Consider the following 19,261-nt stretch of genomic DNA (forward strand, 5'->3'; position numbering starts at 1 on the left):
GTGATGCCTTTTCTTGGCCTAACACTAACCATCATATTTGCAGTTATTGTACAGTTGAACAAGATTATGTGGGTCCCCCCTAAAAAAGTGATCATTTATATTATTGAAAGACTCTGGATATTTAATAGGCAATCTGTTAAAAAAGAAATACCGACCTATTTTAAGTTTGCATTATTTGTGCTATTTTGTATCCTTTGTTTATTTGTCACTTGAAGACCCTGAGTGATATCATAACTTGTAGCCTGTTGGCTATACTTGGGACAGGTCAACTGAATCCATCATATGATCTGTTTTGTTTGTTTTGGTTTAATAATGTCACGTGTGGTCAACATATACATTAACTCTTCCTCTCTCTCAGCCTCTCTCTTCAGAGCTGGAAGCAGTCATTGGTGAGGACAGAACCTTATATCTTTATCTGCTTTGACCATGCCCTGTCCCCTCCTCATTTACATATTCAGCACGATCCGATAGTAATCACCATATGATACCATGGTCATGTTGCCGGTGGAGAGGTTAAACTTCAATATTATTCAGAGCCAACCTGTTGTTTAAACCAGCAGAAGGGCAACACGGGAGTCAGAGGGCAATGTTTATAGCCTATTAAAAAGGAAACGACCTCAAGCTTAGAGTTTTACTTTAAAGTTAGGCGATTTAAACATATGTTTTTTTTTAACAAGTTCTAGGCCTATAGACTATTCCACTAAAAGCATAATTTTAAAATTGATACCGAAAGTGGGCGGGTACTTGTGAAAAACTATGGGGAAATTCTCAAATGCCAGCTGTCAAGCGAGACAAAAATAACTAAATTACTTGGAAAAAGTCAATATAACTCTGCACCTAACTGTAGCACAGTCGCTGTTGCTGAATCGTTGCGGCAATAAACGGAGCTGTACAGAGGAGCAGACCGACAACATCCGGGCAATACTCAGCTCGCGCAGAAACGGAATGGCGGAGGTAAGTGAGCGAAAACGAGGAATGTAAAGACCCAAATCACAGAGAAACCGAACCGAATTTAAGACTTGTGTCACTCCGTACGGTACACAAGACTGTTGACGATTTCGCCGGCCGGTGAACGCCGGGTGAATGGGGGCTACGGGGCATTTTAATGGAAAGCGAGGGAAGAAATGGAGAACCTCTCCAGCGTATCGCCTCTCTCCGCGTTCTTGGCTTTAAAGAGCCATTCCCTCTGCCTTGATACTAAAGCCGTACAAACAATAGGCAGCCCGGTGGGATTTAACGTTAACACAGTGGTGCTGAACTATTTTCAGGTGCTCCGCGGCGACGAAGTGGATTGAGTGAAAAAGTTGGGAGAGATGTCATGACTCGGCCGCGGTAAACTCCTCCGTCTCTTTCGGAAATATTGTGAACTAGTTATTTCCTTGTGCCACTCGTACTGAGCCGGAGAGAGGAAGAGACGTTCAGCACCAAGTCACAGGAAAGCGCCCCTGGTCAGACAGACAGCGCCCGATGGGTTGGGAGAGGCACGCCACATGAATATTTAGGTTTCTACTGGACTTGTACAACTTATTTGCCCAGGAATGGTGTCGCTAGAGGTATAATCTAATTCATTCAGTGGTGGCACTCTGTGAACTGGGGTGGGATTGTGTACAGCCTCCTATAGTTTGTCCTACTGCCCGGGGTTTTTTGACTTTGTAAATTCTCAAGTGGCCTTAACTTGCATGCCTTTATCATAGACATATAGACATATGTCCCACTTTCACTTCATTCTTTGAGCCCAAAGGCTACTGGAAAACACGGTAGGAAAATGTGCTGCCCCCTCAAATGTAAAACTAGTGTCTGTTATTTTAACAGCTATATTACACAGCAAAACAATTCCCCAGAGCAGTGTCTGATATTTTATAGAAATCTATAAAGTAAGATTATAGTAAAGTTGCAATTGTCACAGATTATCCAGATTATGACCCTTGAATGATACTTTTGTCCCTACAGCAGGCCTCATAAATTAAAAGGGGCAGTTTAAAAGTAAGGAGTTAGCTGTTCTGTAATGGGATGAGGCAGGATCAGCCACTATTTGAGCTCTTATGTTGTGTCTGTGTGTACGCGTGTGCACATGCGCCATGGATGCACAGAGGAATGTGCTGCCATGTTGTAATCCCATCCCCATGCTGCTTTACATGGCTATGAATGTTTGTCCTAATAATACTGCATGTTTGTGTGTGTAGGTGTGTAAAAAGCTCCTGAAGATGAGCGTGGAGGTCGTGGACTAGTGGAGAGTGGATGAGGTACTGTGATGAAGGCCCTCAGCAGGAGAAGCAGATGTCTCAACAGGCCTTAGAGGAGTTGGAGGAGAACTTTCGGCCCATAAAGATGGCAACGCAGTCCCACACAGTACGGTCAAGTTCATTGTCTGTGTTAGTTGCTGTATGAAGCCACAGTGTTCTCAACAAAATATTTTTCTTTGATTATGGGAACCTTACCGCATCACTTACATATCCATAGTCTTATTATTGGATATTTCTGCTTCTGCATATTTATTATGTGACTAACACAGGATTTAATAAGTCAATCAAAGGACAAAATCATTCATCGCCTTATGTAACTGACAGCAGAAACTGTATTTGGTTACAAACTGATACAGCACTCCAAACAGATATAAATGGCCTTGTTTTCATGCAAATTCGTCTGGAGATGGCAGACAGAAAACCTCATTTCCACAGCCACCTGACAGATCATCTAGTCTGTAACAGTTAGACAGCTCTGTGTCACAGCCCATATGAGACCTGTTGACAGGAGCTGCACTTACACGCACAAAAACAGCTCAACAATCCTCATACTGTCACTGTCTTTCCTTTCTATTTAGCACTTAGGTAGAGTAATGTGCAAACAAAACATTGTCTAATCTGCAGCAGCAGATACAGATGACAGTTTTTCTTTATACACCGACCTGTGCCCATTGTCATAAAAGGCAAAGGCAAAGAAATATACCTTCCTTTTCATCTTGGCAAACTCTGAAAAATAAATGGTATAAAACACACTACTGTTGATTTACACATTTGCATCAACTCCTCAACTCTGACTGACCTTTCTGGGTCCTACTGTGCAGAGATATCCTGACAGCATTTGTCCCTTGTCCATTAATGTATTGTTGAGGTACAGTATGAAGATATTTTGGGCAAGGAGGCAAAAATGCCAAGAGTTTCCTTGAGGTCATTGAACTTACAGATCTGTAGAGGATGTTATTTTCAAGAAATGTGAAAGTAACCCACTCATCTCCCTCCACCTGTCGCTGTCTCCCTCTGTAACTCTCTTTTTGTAGGCCAGCGAGCTTCCTTTGGAGGAGCTGCTGGCACTGTACGGCTACGCAGTGTCAGATCCAGAGAAGGAGACCTGTCACATGGCTGCCAGACTGCCAGACATGACACTGGACAAGGTGAGATAGAAGAACATGGAGATGTTGATTTATGAAATGTTATAAGTTCATTCTGTTGTGTGCTTTTCCATACTATGCTGTTCTATTGTTCTTTGTGTGTTGTACAGGATCAGATAACTGAGGATCTTTTTCCTGGGGAAGAGGAAGAAGAATCGTCAGCTGATGATCTCACCCCCTCAGTCACTTCAAATACCTCCGATCTACTCCGCCGCCTCCAAGGTAAAGCACACAAAGACGTACATTTACACATGACTATATGACATTTAAAATGATCTCCTTGCAAAAGAAATGTTTGAAAATGATGGAACAGCCTTAAACCTACATGCGCACTCAGGGCCTTTTTCTGATGAAACTGTGTAAACGGTAGTTGTACTGAAAGAAAGGACAATCCTGCAACACTTGCTTTTTGGAGTGATATTTCCTCATTGTTCAATTTAAGATCAGTGCTTTTGCTGAGACCGCAGCTTATAACTTACAGCTAGGCAGTATGTTTCATTAACACGACATGCCAGAGTTTATAATGTCAGGGAATTACATGAAACGGCATGTATTTATGTGTCCCTCTCCATATGAAAGATTCTGAACATTTGTAAACTGAAGGAGTTTAAATATATTCAGCCAGCCTTCCGCTGCAAGTGTATTTGAACCGTGACAGTATTTGTGCATAGTGAGTCCATAAAATACCATGAAAACTGAATATACGGCATGCATGCTGTATTTATATCTTATGTATCCAGGAGAGATTAACTGAACGCATTGTTTCACTAAAGGTAAAAGAGAGGAAGAACATGTTCCTCTTATTATGTTTTCTTCTCTGTTGACAACTTGATCTTCAATTGTGCTTTATACTCAGATATATTGCATTCTTATTTTATTATGTACCGATTGTTTTCTTGGGTGGATTTCACTTGAAAAATGTATTTTTGAAAAAATTTTTAAACTAAATTTTTAGGCTTTAGTTGTTGAATAATTAATTATAAACAAAAAACTGAACAAATATGAAGTTTCAGAAATGTTTGTGTGATTTGTCAGCAGAAAGAAGAAAGTTTAAGATATTGGCCCTGTCTCAGAAAGCAGGTTCAACAAACTCTTGAGTGTAAACCTGAACTCTGGGTTGACGAACTCTGAGCTGTCAACCTCCGAGTTTTCCGTTTCAGAAAGGCCGATCAGAATAAGTTCAGTCAACTCTGAGTATTTTGAGCCTGATTGAAGCGCGTGCGTGGGGATAAAAAAAAGCCATCATCAATGGAGCTCCGATACTACGATTCACCATGGCAACGGGTAAATAAAGGCAGAGCCTCCATTTTAATCGGCTGGAGCTAGAAATATGAATGCTGCCAACGCAGACCATGATTGGCTCTAAAACGTAGGAGTGGAGGATCGATAGCCTACGTTAACAACATTACATTTTATACAGCGTTGCTCATTCATCATTTACCAAACTGGAATTTCCTTAATGAATGATAAAGTGCTGTAATTCTCCTACAGCCTGTTATTCATTTTAAATAGCTACAGACTTGTTTATTCACCTGGAACCTGATGGGACTAAATGCCGGTGGCAATAACTGAAGATGAAAATATTAATCGAACAGATTAGACATAGTTTAGTATACTCATGGAGCTGTGATTGTAAAGTGACAGTCCGACTCAGTAGGTCTATTTATGATTTTTTTGTAATGTAAAATGTGTCTAGGTTCAAACTCACTGAAGTTTTAGACGTCTATGTTACATTAATAAAATCTTGCGCATTTCGTATTTTATGAAATGCTGTCAAAACACATTCAGACTATCAGCAGATAATGAAAAACTCACTTTTAAACTATTTGTTTCAGCTGCACCACAGTCATCCTCACTCAGAAATATTCACATCATATCCAGCTGATAACTACGATAGGAATGTTCAATCTGTGCGACTACAGTATGAAAGGTTAGGCTACTGTGTATTGATCAGTTTTGTACAGATTACTTTAAACTGCAGCACTGTAGCGCACAGTAAGTTTTTTTTGCCTTAATGTCCACAGAGTCTCTGTGTTATAAAGGACAGTGTAGTTTATAGATTTTATTCTGTGCTGAGGATAAATTTACGATGTCCAAAGATAACTCTCTGTCCATACATCAATGATTGATCATGAAAGCGTCATGTTCAAGATCATGTTTGGGTAAAAAAAAATAAAAAACTAACAGCCTATTTTACCGTAATTTCGATGTTTCTAAAGACGTAACTGTTCCAATATGTGCTTTGATATAGACAGTCTGAATGAGGAAATGTCAGACAGCCGCTTCAAGCTCCGCAGGAGGGGAGGAGTCAGAGAGTCAGCGTTAGTTGAAGTAAACCTCCTCCTGAGGAGGTTAGGTTCACAGCGTTGCCGGGGTTACAGATCTAGAGTTTATCTGATCTCTCTGAAACCGAAAACCCAGAATTTCCCTTATCTCGGGCTCAACTTACTCAGAGTTTTCACTAAACCCACTTTCTGAAACAGGGCCATTATCATGAGTTTTGACAAAAATCTTTTGACATGCAGTACTTGTACAGTCTTCGAAGTGATCGCCTGTTCCTCCTCTCTGATTTATTTTGTCTCTCAGGTGGAGACAAAGACCCACTAGTCTGCTCTTCAGATGAGGAGTCCGACGATGCCTCTGTTCCCTCCAATGAAGAACACAAGGTGGGCCACTGAGGGCAATAACGCATCACGATTGCTGGACCTTTTATGAAACAGACACAAGTTGACTTTGACTCAGTTTAAGTATATTAGCAGGCATGTGATTGGCAAAGGACAACAAAGCAGGAAAATATACTGAGACCCCCCCCCCCCCGCTCCACGATCAAACTGGAGGCGGCTCTAGTACATCATATGGATGGTAAAGCAGGACCTGTGACAATAACTTATGTCGCAGTGGGAATCAAAGACAAGTGTCTAATCCATTGCCCCATCGCCACCTCTCTATAATAAAGATATAACATCAACCATGAGAATAACAAATTTGAATAAAATATATAATATATAATTTCCCCCCCAACCTTCAACAGCTAAATGTGCAACATGAAATTATTGAGTCTATAACTAAATAATATAACTATTAACTTTCAAATTAGAAGTTGAAGTTAATAGATTATTTTTCATGAATAAGAGACAAAAGCAAAGGTCGTTGCCTGTTTAAGATCTGGTGGCCTAACTGTTAAAGAAACAGTTATATTATTCAAGAAACTCTGATCAAACAGCCAGATCTCTGTCTATTGATAAACTGTTGGAAAAACTTCAAGACACTTCAACTCTGATAGCGGGTGTGTGCGTGGGACGAGTACCATTGCGACAGTTTCACGGTAACGCGCCCAGTAGTAGGCTACACAGAAGTCGTAGCCATGGTTACCACCCATAGAGCGCCTGGCGTTGACTCCCGGAGCGCTTGTCTGTTGAGTTCTGAGAAGCGCAGAGCAACCCTATGGATCCAAGCTGTCTGAAAATGCCTGTACATATAAAATGTTTGTGACGGGGTTTATATGTAAAGGCGTTTTAATACGAAATTAATTTATAACGTGCCAAAACCTTTAACATAAAGGACAACCCCCCCCCATCAGGAATGGTGCGTTCAGTAGAGCAGTTACGGAGCGTTACTTGGAATAGTAACTGTAGTAATAATATAACTGTTTTGGAAATAGTAATCCCGTATACTACTCTTTACTGTGAAAAGTAATGTTATTACTGCCGAACTGGTTACGGAACACTGATGCGTGTGAGCGACTGGGGCACACACTGCGCAAGTGTAGAATTGGACAGCTGAACGCAAACAAACATCCTTGTTGATGCTTGGAAAGTATCAGCCTGTAGATGCCCTCAAATCCTCTCCATTTCACTCGGGCAGCTCCTGTCGAATTAATATTATTATTATTTATTTTTTTTTTTTTCAGATCTGCATGATTCACGTGGGTCATATTTTCAGGTCGAGAAATCCGGGAAAATCACATCCCTGATTCGACATATTGTATAGTATGTTTGAGTTTTTCCATTTCTTTATGGGAGAGAAAATCTTACCAAGAACCTTTCAAAAGACAGTAGAAGTCTTTTAAGTGAATTGTTCGGGCTCTGTACATTTGATTCAATTGGATGTTTTGAGCACTTCAAGAGCTCTACACATCTTTTCCTACATCACACATCTCCCTGTGTTGGTACTGACCTTTGGCATTGGGCATAAAACATATACTGTTGGTTTGTACGATATGAAATTTCTATGACCACTCTGCTGGAACAACTGAACCTAACCCAAACTAACCCCTGGGACATACCAGTCAAAGCCATATGTAGACCGGTTTGAAAACCAAAGTAGTGTATCATTTTGGACCTGAGATCCTACCACACATCAAAGACTTCGACAACATGTCAGCTTTTGTTAGTATATATGACACATTTCAGAGCTATAAACGACTTTGGCTTTGGTTTCATTCTCAGGAGATCATGGTTGGTTCTATGTACCAGGCAAAAATACCTCCACTCGGTCCATATACCAACCAGGAGAGAGGTAAGCAACTGCAAAGATAGATTTTGTATGAAATCTTCCAAGCCAGCAAACTATTTTAGGTGTATAGAATTTTGACTCCCTTTTGGAGGTAAAAAAGACAAATAAAATCTGTCTACCATCACCATATCTTTTTCTGCCTCTTAATCAGTTTTCTCTTGCTCCTCCGCTTCCAAACTCCTCATCTTCTTTCTCTGCCTTTCTTTGTTCCTCTAGCTTACAGCAGTGAGGACCAGTTGCTGTGGAGGCCAGGTGTTCTGCCGTTGCAGGAAGTGGAAGAGTTCTTGCTGTATGCACAGAAACCACGTGGCCAGGAGGGAACAGCATGTATGCAGACACAAGGCGACACTGTCCAAGACAACGAACAGGTACAGGAACTTTAAATTGCATCCCAAAGACAATGTGGGGTTTAAATGAAATAAGCTGACTATCTAATTTTTGGAGGACTTTGCAAAAAAATACACAGGATCAAATGCAAAAGAGTAAACATAATACTGTATTCTCAGTGTAAATATAGAGGTCAAGTTTTGCAGTCATTGTTTCTCTTTGTAATAGTCTAACCCTTTTGGCTCATCCTCCTCCCTTTTTCTCTTGATCCGCAGGCACTGTATGAACTAGTGAAATGCAACTTCAATGCAGAAGAAGCACTGAGACGATTACGCTTCAATGTGAAAGTGTTCAGTGGTAAAAACCTACAGTACTTTTTACAACCTGTAATTACACATATTTGTAATAAACGCAAAATCATGACCGTATATCATGACGAATCATGACTGATAAAGCAACAGCCAGCAAACTTAAAGTTATCCCTCTGTCAAACAACATTATTGCATTCAGGATACAGTAATGCACATAAGTCTGTTGGTGGGGAAAAAATGCTGTAAAGTAAGAATGCTTTCAGAAATAGACATGTTAATTCAATATGTAGGTTGAAACACCATCATTAACTGAAACAGAAACAGCTGCGTAGAGGAATACAGCTGGGTGAGGAACAGCAAGCTAACCTAACAAGGTGAGGTTGTTGAAGACAGTTTACTGTCAAGTGATACACCATGGTAAGACTAAGCACAGCAACAAGACATAATTATACTGCATCAGCAAGGTCTCTCCTAGGCAGACATTTCAAGGCAGACAGGGGTCTCCAGATGTGCCATCCAAGCTCTTTTGAAGAAGCACAAAGAAACGGGCAACGCTGAGGACCGTAGTCGCAGTGGTCGCAGCAGATGAAAACACATCATGCTTACTTCCCTTGACAATCAAAAGATGTCCAGTAGTGCCACCAGCTCAGAGCTGCAGAAACCAGTGGGACCCTGGCACACCCATCTACTGTCCGGAGAGGTCTGGTCAGAAGTGGCCATCATAGAAGACTTGCTGCCAAAAAGCAATACCTCTAACATAGAAACGACTCAACAATGCAAAAAACACAAGACCTGAGGTGCAGAAAAATGTGCAGCTGCTGCTCTGGACTGATGAGTCAAAATTTGACTTTGGTGGTTCCTTGTATGTTTGGAGCTGCATTTCTGCAAATGGAGTTGGGGATTTGATCAGAATTAATCGTCTCTTCAGTGCTGAGAAGTACAGGCAGATACTTATTCATCTGGCCATCAGGCAGGCGTTGGATTGGCCCCACATTTATTCTGCAGCATGACGACCCCAAACACACTGCAAGTGTCATTAAGAACTATCTTCAGCGTAAAGAAGAACAAACTATGTGCAACTGTACCTAGAAGAATTTATGCTGTTTTGAAGGCGCAGGGTGGTCACACCAAATATTGATTTGATTTAAGTTTTTCTTCTGTTTATTCACTTTGCATTTAGTTATTTAATATATATCCACATCCTGCCCTTGGCCACTTTGCACATCTCCTCAATTTTCTGTAACAAAAACGGCAAGGAGAAGTTGTTGACCAGAGCTGCATGACAGAAGATCAGAGACGGACATTTAGGCAAAAGCTAGTAAACTAGCGGTTCTACTCAAATTTCAGTCAGTGAATGCTGTTTCATATGAAGACAGGCACTTTTCATCCAAGGCCTGAGCTGAGCAATGTAATGATGACAAACTATAGGATGAGAATATAATCTTCTTGGAAAAAGGATAACAACTTCCTTAAAGTGACATGTTTAAAAAAAAAAAAGTAACTAAATTTGCAGTTGCAGGTCTCCAACGCACCCCTTCCACGGCTTGTAGGAAACTAGAAATGTGGGTGGAATAAGTAAAAGAGGAGAATGTAGACTAATTTGGGAGCCTCAAGTCAATCATTGAATTCAATTAAGTGCAGAACACAGTAATCGGATGTGTTTAAACTTTGTATTTTTGAGCCTTAAGAAAGCATTTCTGCTGGAGGATACTGAAAAATATGGTACAAAATGCAATGCCAACTGCTGACTGAAGCACTGCAGAGGAGGAGCAGTTCACTAATGTGACCTCATGGCCTCCTATTAAGCAGTGAGGCTCCAAGTCTAAGACTTCTATTTGTTGGATTGAACAGAGCCCTGGCCATATATACTTACTTACATGATAGCTTTTGCTACACCCTGTCCCGCTTTTTATGTAAGTGGCTTTGTCAGGACAAATACAGTTCAAAACCGGACATTGAGTGGCGATCTCAAAGCCCTGCCTTGTGATAATCTACAGCACAACGCAATGATTGCATTGCATTTAATAAAAATTCTTAAAAAAAAAAAATAGTGCTAAAATACTCCTGCCGCTTTTCCCTTTCTTTAGAAGAGCTGTGTGCCTGGAGTGAGGAGGAGTGTAGGAACTTTGAGCATGGCTATCGAGTTTACGGGAAAAACTTCCACCTCATTCAGGCTAATAAGGTGAGAGCTCAGAAGACAAGATGTTGACATTTTTAAGTTGAATCTTTCCTGAAGTGTGGTGTCCAAACCTGACTGACCTAGCTGATGTAGTCATTTGAATATTTGATGGGACATCTTGTTGAAAACAATGTTTTCCTCCTCCTCAGGTACGAACACGCTCGGTTGGGGAGTGTGTGGAGTATTACTACATGTGGAAGAAGTCCGACCGTCACGAGTACTTTACCCAGCAGGCCACCAGGCTCAGCCGCAGGAAATACAACCTGCAATCAGGGAGCATGTGAGTATTACTGGAACACATGACAAGATTCATAGTCAAACTGTATGTGTGTGTGTGTGTGTGTGTGTGTGGCCATGGCAGATATTAAAAGCCCTGCAATGTGGCTACTGACGGGGTGTGAAGAGATGGGCAATATTCCTGACTTATTCTCATTGTATAATCTGTAACCAGCACTTGACTTCATAAAAGAGCCCAAAATACGGGGACGGGGTGTTCATATGTTCTATTCTGTCTCTTATGTACTTGTGGTGATCACCAAAATCAGTTTCCATTCCCCTCCCTGGTATTGGGAGAGCAGCAAAAAGCTCAGAAATGGATTTTAACTCAATACAATAAACATCTATAGTAAAACAACCTGCGTAATTATATGGAGAAATCAGGTGCAGAGAGTAATGCTTGTTTCTTTCACAAGGGTGTGTAATTCTTCTGCTCTTTGTGTGTTTACTCTGATATTGTGTCTTGATACCTTGAAGTTCTGCCACCCAGTCCAGCTTTTCACTGTTGATGCACACCGTATTACACTAACAGTGGTTGCATTGTGTGTTGCAGGGAGGATGGAGACCAGGACGGGGAGGTTGGGGAGCTAGAGGGAAGTAACAATTCTTCAGGCTTGTCTCACAGCTCCATGGGCACTGGGCAGCTGGAGTCCCCGTTACCACCACAGTCGAGCCTGGACCTGGACAAGCAAGGTAAAACTTAGACATATTCTCTTACAAGCACCTCATGTGGTGGCTCAAACTGTCTCTACAGTAGAGTAAATGTGCTGTCTTATAGATGACCAACATAATGTGCAATGAAGCAAGGGTTGCAGCCAAAATGCTCTGAAATATTATTCCTGTTATCACATGTTTACAGAAAGACAGAACTGCTTGTAAAAGAAGCACATGTACAATCAAAGCTTAGTAAGTTTCCACTCATTTAATTGGAGTTTCTTTGAAGTGGAAGCTGCTCATAGAGCACTTAGCTCTACCATTTGGCAGTACATATAGTAAAACAAACCCACACACAGTGGATTTAGTTTGGTTTCCAGTAAAGCTGAAATCAGAAAGAGCTTTGTGCCTTCACCCATCTTTCTGTATATAAACCATTTACACACCATGTCAGACATATTTTCCAAGTTACATAATTTTCTGCTATCCATCATGTTTTACATGTAATTCTAAGGATTTAGTTTTTGTCTAGTAAATGTTTCATTTTGATTATATGGTGCGCCTTTTACTTTGACATCACATTCATTATCTTGTGAATCATTTTGTCTCAACTCCTTTTGTTTTCCCCACTATTTTCTCGCTTCTTGTGTGTCTTGTTTTGTTGTATTTGTGCGTGCACTTATGCATGTCTATGTCTGAATGTGTATGCATGCACATCTGTTGACATGGTAATCCAGAGGAGGAGGGCCGTCCCCGGCGCAGACGAACTCCCCGCTTTCTCTTAAAGCCATGATCTCGGTCCAGACAGACCACAGAAAGCAGGCTGGGCCTGCAGGTAAAGAAGGCAAGAAGACAGATTCAGAGAATGTGAATGATGTGGTGATTGGGAACAAATCTCATTAGCTTGCCTGTGGTAGATAATCAAATTCTAATTAGAGCCAAAAGGTACAGGGCTTGCCTCTGGCAATTCAATAAATGTAGCAAATCTTTTTACAGATAATGTTGAAAATATTGAGTCATATCAGAATTTATTCAGCCATTGCCCTCTTGACTTTTTGCATGTATTTAAAATTCATTTAAGTGCATTTGATATGTACCATCACATCTACTCAAAGTGTAATGCTGTTGTATCAAAATGGAAAATTAAATTTAAAACAATATATTTAACCGTAAAATTAAAATCATTGGTATTTTTCAAGATGGTGCAACTTTTCTATTGAATCTCCATTTTAGTGTTTTCTTATTATCATAATGGTAATAAATACTTTTGAAGCAGCTGTAAATACTGTAATACTATTAATTGGAACATACTTAGAGTATTTGAACATTATTAGAACAAATAAAGCATATATTACATGACTGAAGTTACAGACATTTTGTTGATCTGTCATCCTATGAACTCTGTGCAGGTGGGGAGCTGATGATGGGGCTGTCAGACCTGGGTGGTAACGGATGTCCTCAGCAGCTGTTTGGCTTTCCCTTCTCTCTCTCGCCCGTGGACGACCTGCGGGATCCTGGCTCAGGCAATTGTCAAAGTTGTCCCTCAGCTCCAGTTCAGCTCCAGTCCCAGCCCTCCTCCCAGAGCTGCCAGTGGGCTGACGGGAGCCCTCCGTTTTGCCATGATGACCATCACCTCCCAGGCTCCTGCTTCTACCAGCTACACATGTGTGGTGGACCTTTTGTATCCGAGAGCCCTGACTGTGGTACAGCGGGCGGTGGGACCGGCTCCCCCCATGGGCTGCAGGTGGAATTTAGCCTGTCTCCGTCTGCTTCACCTCCCTCATCTGCTGTCCTCCCGTCACACTTCCAGGCATTTGGCAGTCTTCTGCACCCATCTCCCGTCCAGCATCCCCGCTCTCTCACACAGTGAAGGGACATGGGAAAATCAGAACTTAGTGGTAGTCTCCATGGTTTGCCCTGTGTCGAGATCTTTGATCTGTTTTGGTATTTCCACCGGGCTTGAGGAAATCAGGACAAAAAGTGCATTTACCTAACTTTGTGGAAAAGGATGGACCTGCAACCAGTCTGTCTGAACCCTTGTTTTAAACGGAGACACTTGAACTCTCTATCCATTGTAGAGTGATGCGTGTTAATCACCACTTTTAGGTGTTTGTTACCACAACCTGCACCAGGGCAATGCTATTGATTCACTATAATTAATACATACTTGCCGGTGATGAGAGTTGTTGTGACCACCATGTAAACAAACCAGAAACATGTGGCTAGCAGTCCCATTTTCTTTCTAAAAACAGATCAGAATGGAAATGTTTGACTGCCGAGTTCTCCCAGCTTCTTCCAGCAAGAGCCAATCGTGTTTTATTAAGCATGTTGCTCAACACTTTTGCCGCTGCAGCCTTTTGAGGTCTGTCTCTGGAGAGTACCACAGTAAAATCTGTCCCTTCAAAAAATACAGAATGCACCCTCTGTGATTGGCTCACCCCTTTTTAGTTCCACTGACTGCATCTGTTTTATTTGCACAGCCTCCTCCACTCCACCTGTCTTAAGAATTTTGTTAAAATATGCTGAAACTAAATAACGTTTTCGAAGGTTGAGATTTGAGCACAGTCTGCGAAGGGAGCACATTATTTGGAAGGTTTTAGTTTTGCTTTTGTGGGACTTTTCATCCTTGTTTTTCATTTTCAAGATTTACGCAGAAATTTATAAAGGTGCAGTGCTTTGTCATCATTTCTGGTCACAGTTTTTAACATGTTGGATATTTAGTACAATTAAATGCCTGTTTGTCCCATTCCCATGGCCCCATCAAGTTGTCAAACTGTCAGATTCCTTTTGAGAATAACAAACTTTATGCTTTAAATGAATCAGCGCAGGTATTATTATGTAGTTCAAACATACAGTTTCATATATCAAAGGATTCTTCCAGTTCAAGATTGAGAAAACCTGTTTAATTTAATCTTCAAATGAATGAGAATCATGTATTTATTGTAATCATATGTGTGATTGCAGTGAATATTTCTTGATTATTTAAAATGATGTACCCCAGAATAAATGGGTGAACGTTAAGATGCCTCTTACTATGAACAATTGCATACATTTTTAGTCTTTTCATAAAATAATGTACCGATTTTGTGTATTCCTTCATACATATGTGGTAATTTCTTTTATGTGTCAGTATATTTTAGTCATACTGTCTCTAAAGAGGTAATTGGAGGGAAGAAAAGGATTCAGCCCCACATTCTTCCTTCCATCTGTTGTCCTATTTATTCCTTGTTTCTGTCTGTAAATGGAAGCACTTCCTGTAATCTCTGTTAAAAGCCCAGCCAGTTCCAGATCAATGTTTTTGTTTTGACTGTTTACATGAGGGAGGTTAAGGACAAGACCATGAAGACAGGAAAAGGCGCTGAATCACTGCCTTTTGTTAATTCTTTATTTTTACTTTCATTTTTAGCAATTTATATATTGTACTGCTTCTGTTATGTTTGTTTATAATTATTATATTTTGTAAAAGGAAACAATTAAAATGAACATGGGCGAAATATTAAAATGCATTGCTTTGTATTTATTTTAAAAGATGCAGCACCTGAACTTCTTTGTGAGATTAGCAGTGTCATATAAGCTGGGAAACTACTGTGAATAATCACATGTTGTACTGTGTGTGTGTGTGTGTGTTTTAGAAGTAGAAATTGAGAAACTTTGTCAATTCATTTTAACCTTAGACATAAGTTTAAAACATAGATGGGCATAGATAGGGGTGTGAGAAAACATCTGCATTTGACAACCTGTGAATGAGACCAGGCTGAAAAACCATCTCATTAAGCAGCGAGGAACATTGTTAAGAGGAAAGTTGGAAAAGTTTACAAATGGAAAAATATTTTTTCTCTTTTTTTACTCTAATGATAACAACGGTAAAACAAAAAATTCAGTGATACATATTGAATCTCACAAACCCGTCTCTGACTTATGTAACTACTCGGGATCCATAAACAAAAGCACTACTGAAGCGTCCATCAAAAGTTTAACTACAATCCAGAAGGTGGCGCTATCACTCTACTGAACCTCTGACAGAAGCTGAGTTTTCAGCGTCTCTTCAAACGACAGAGATAGACAGCAAAGGCATAGAGCAGTATTTTTTACAGCAGTGTTTCAAATTGTTTAAATTGAGACGTTCATATTCAAAAGACACCAGAATTACTTTTTTTATTTAGGCAGAAGGTTGTTGTCATTATACAAGGACGGTAACGTGGGTGTTGGGTTTTGATCATCCAGTGGTTATATTTTTAGGGCTCCAGCAGCGAAGCTGCTGGAGCCCTATTGGTGGTCTTCTTCTTCTTTCTTCTTTTTCTCCGCTAAAAGTGTTTGAGCTGCAAAAACTTCAGACGAAAACTCACCAAAATTGGCACGTAGGTTGCAAATCCCACCCCTTAATCAGGCAAAAGACCTAAGGTGGCGCTATAACAATCAACTTTGCGTTTTTGCAATTATCTCGAAAACAGTTTCGTTTAGAGTCGAACTTCATGAATAACTTTCATTATTTTAATCTCTGGATTCATCTGCATCTTTGCTCTAATCTTCTGATCTAAAAATGTCAGATTATAAGAATGTTTATCATTTTTTTTCAAAAACCTATTTTAGATATCGACCTGAAACTATGGCAGGATCATCTACGGACGTCGCTGATCAAAATTTATCAAAAGACTTTTGATACATCAATCTGTTTGGGGGTTTTCTCATTATTTTTTACTTTTGTGTCTTTATGTACAATTTTACAATGCCCGTAAATCAAAACTGGCTTAAGCTATTGTCACCAAACTCGACGCGTCGTTCAGATGCTCTGCCCGAGCTTTGCTGAGCAATCCTGGGATATTCTTCCACCAGGGGGCACTACACTTGCAAAAAGTTTATACCTCGTAATTCGCTGCATGGATTCAGACAAAATTCGGGTTTGTACAATCTACGGTCACTACTCAGTTGATGCATAAAATTTGGTAATGATTGCTCAAAGTGGGTGTAGCTTATTACAAGAAATATAAATTTCAAGATATTTCTAATTCCAAACTTCTAAGAAAATCACCAGGACGTCCTAGAGAGAGAACATCTTTTTCAACACATCCACTGATTTGTGACTGTGGTTTGCCTCACTGCAACCTATGGTAAATTCAGAAGTCAGTCACTCTGTATTTTTCAGAATATGCTAATTCAATTAACATCTATATCTCCACAAGTCTTTTTTTCAAACGCTATCAGTGCAGTGATCTTCACTATCTTGCTGTAACTTGTACAGTATGCACAACATTTTCTTGTTTGTTCAGTTTTTGGACCAAAATAATAGACAACACATACAAAACCAGCAGAATGACGTGTAATTTTTTACATTTTTTTCTCACCAACATCTTGACATTTGCAAGCATTTTAAGTTTAAACTGACAAAACTATGCGGGTCTGGCACATGAGATGTCATTCAGTTTGTGAGAAGGTGCACAATAACAGCCTCTCACCAATAACTCAATCAGTAAGTCATCTACTCTGGGTGTCTGAAGTTCCATGGTTCAAATCCCCAGCTGACAAAGTCAAAATAGGGGTGTTCAGATCATAGTGAGTCTAAGTTTTCTCTTATTTGGATCCCGTGATACTTTCTTCTTATTTTTCTCTGCTAAAAAGAGTTTGTGCAGCTTAAACTTTAAAAGTTGGAAACACAAAATGTTGCAGGTGGCTTTAACATTTCACCCAGTAGTCAGGTACATATAATGACACTCTCTAATCTCAAAGTGATGCTTTAAAAATCAAGTTTGCGTTTCCGTGGTTATCTCCAAAAGTCCAAATTCTTTCATTACTTTAATCTCTTAAATCATCTGCATCTGTTCCTCTCCTCTGAAAATGTCAAATTCTGCATTTTTCACGACTTGCTTGGATGCTCTAGCAGCACTGTTTTTCATATCACCACTGCAACAGTGCACCATCTTTCTGAGCTCCACTGATTGCCCTGAAGCAGACAGGGCGAAGAGCCAGACAGAGCCCAGACTGCTTCCTGTAACATCTGCAGTCCAAGAACAGAAACCTGAACCCTTTCAGGGAGTTCAGGATATTCCCCTCAGCTACAGAATGGACATAGAATCCACAATCCAAATGGCACTTCACATTGGCCTTTGTTGTGCTGCTTCTAAAGGTAGAGACAGTCTTGTCTATTAATATGTCACTCTCATGCATCACCCTACCTATGATAGCTATCAAAGTAATATAATTAAATTACACAACATCACTTGTATTTATGGCCTGAAAAATACACATAATACCCTGTGTCAGGCACATTTATATCCATTAGTGACACACTATTTCTGTCTCTCCTCCGTGCCCTGCACAGTTACTCCTAAGCCTGCTGTGTCTTCATCGCCTAGTGACATGTCACTGGACACTAAGGAAGAACTCACTTGCTAACACTGTCTATATTAATAAGCGACTAATGTGAAAGATCTACAATCCACAATTTCAAGAATACTTTGTTTGCACATCCACAAAAATCTCACTGTCGGATAGTGGAAACATCAGTGCACCGAGGCAAGTAGATATTTTCCTTGGACAACTGTAGAAAGTATTGCAGTTGTTTTTTGTTTTTTTCACACATGTCAGACAGCACAGCAGGGCGGCATGGTGGTCCTGTGGATAGTGCTGTGGCTGCACAGCAAGAAGGTTGTGGGTTCAAACCCCAGTTGCCCTGGCCTTTCTCTCGTGGGTTGCATGTTCTCCCTGTGTCTGCGTTATGTTATCTCTGGGTGCTCTGGCTTCCCTCCGCTGGACTAGTTTGATTGGTGACCCTAAAAAGCACAAAATCGTCAGAGTGGTCCTACTCTGAGGATTCAACAGAAAACAGCAAAACTGTTTTGTCTGTTTCACTTCCTGTTTATGAATTTATATTTATTGTATGTCTTTATAGTTGGTAATAATTGATTCCAAATGGAAAGGTTCTGCTGAGTGAGTCCAGAATAGGCCTACACAACTCACTGGGTGTATTTAGTTTTACTAGGTTTACAGTTACACTTAATAGTTACACGTGATAGTTACTCATCGCATGTCTTTTATAGTGCAGTACAGTACATCCATATGGGAACGTTTTAGTTCATGAAGTAAGTTGAAACAAATCTTTTAAGGCTTTTAATTAGTTTAATTAGTTCAAGCCTAATTTTATTCTTTTGACCTGATGGGAAACTGTGAAATATGAAAAATGTTTTTGGTAACTGTCTGGTCTAATTATTCCTGAGACACATGCAATAATGAAAAACATTGTTGTACTCTTATGGCTTCTGCACTCATTGAGTCATTGCCTTGGCAGCAATTATCATCAGCATGTGTCTTTATAATAACTACATGAGCTGCAGTGAGTAGGGTAGGTGACTGCGGGCTAATGTATATTTAGCTAATGTTAGTTGCATTACATAGGTGATTATGTGCTCTGTTTCACATTGATCATGATCATCATCTTGATTTTACATGTGTAGGCCTACCTTTTCACAAGTGGGAGCTGCCGAGTATAATCTTCCACTGTTGGCCACTAGCTACATTGCAGCATTTTGGAGTATAATGTCTTGCCCAATAGGCCATTTGAGAGGGGATGAAGTGGGATGCCACCCCCCTTGTTAGCAAAATGACCAAAATAGACCC

At 40.3% G+C, this 19,261-nt stretch overlaps 1 protein-coding gene across 1 annotated transcript; it reads left to right on the top strand.

The window, feature by feature from the left end:
* Positions 1-534: 534 nt before the first annotated feature.
* Positions 535-15,152, top strand: LOC119894719 (mesoderm induction early response protein 2-like). Its single transcript, XM_038707378.1, is given in 13 exon segments — positions 535-954; positions 2,184-2,349; positions 3,278-3,391; positions 3,499-3,610; positions 5,975-6,054; positions 7,837-7,906; positions 8,120-8,271; positions 8,506-8,587; positions 10,629-10,723; positions 10,870-11,000; positions 11,550-11,689; positions 13,060-13,466; positions 13,468-15,152. Coding segments are annotated over 12 exon segments (1,671 nt in total). The 5' UTR covers positions 535-954; positions 2,184-2,238; the 3' UTR covers positions 13,645-15,152.
* Positions 15,153-19,261: the final 4,109 nt, after the last annotated feature.

This window comes from Micropterus salmoides, unplaced genomic scaffold (assembly GCF_014851395.1).
Source record: "Micropterus salmoides isolate LMB-PRFRI ecotype aquatic unplaced genomic scaffold, ASM1485139v1 Ms_hic_scaffold_878, whole genome shotgun sequence".
Taxonomy (NCBI): Eukaryota; Metazoa; Chordata; class Actinopteri; order Centrarchiformes; family Centrarchidae; genus Micropterus; species Micropterus salmoides.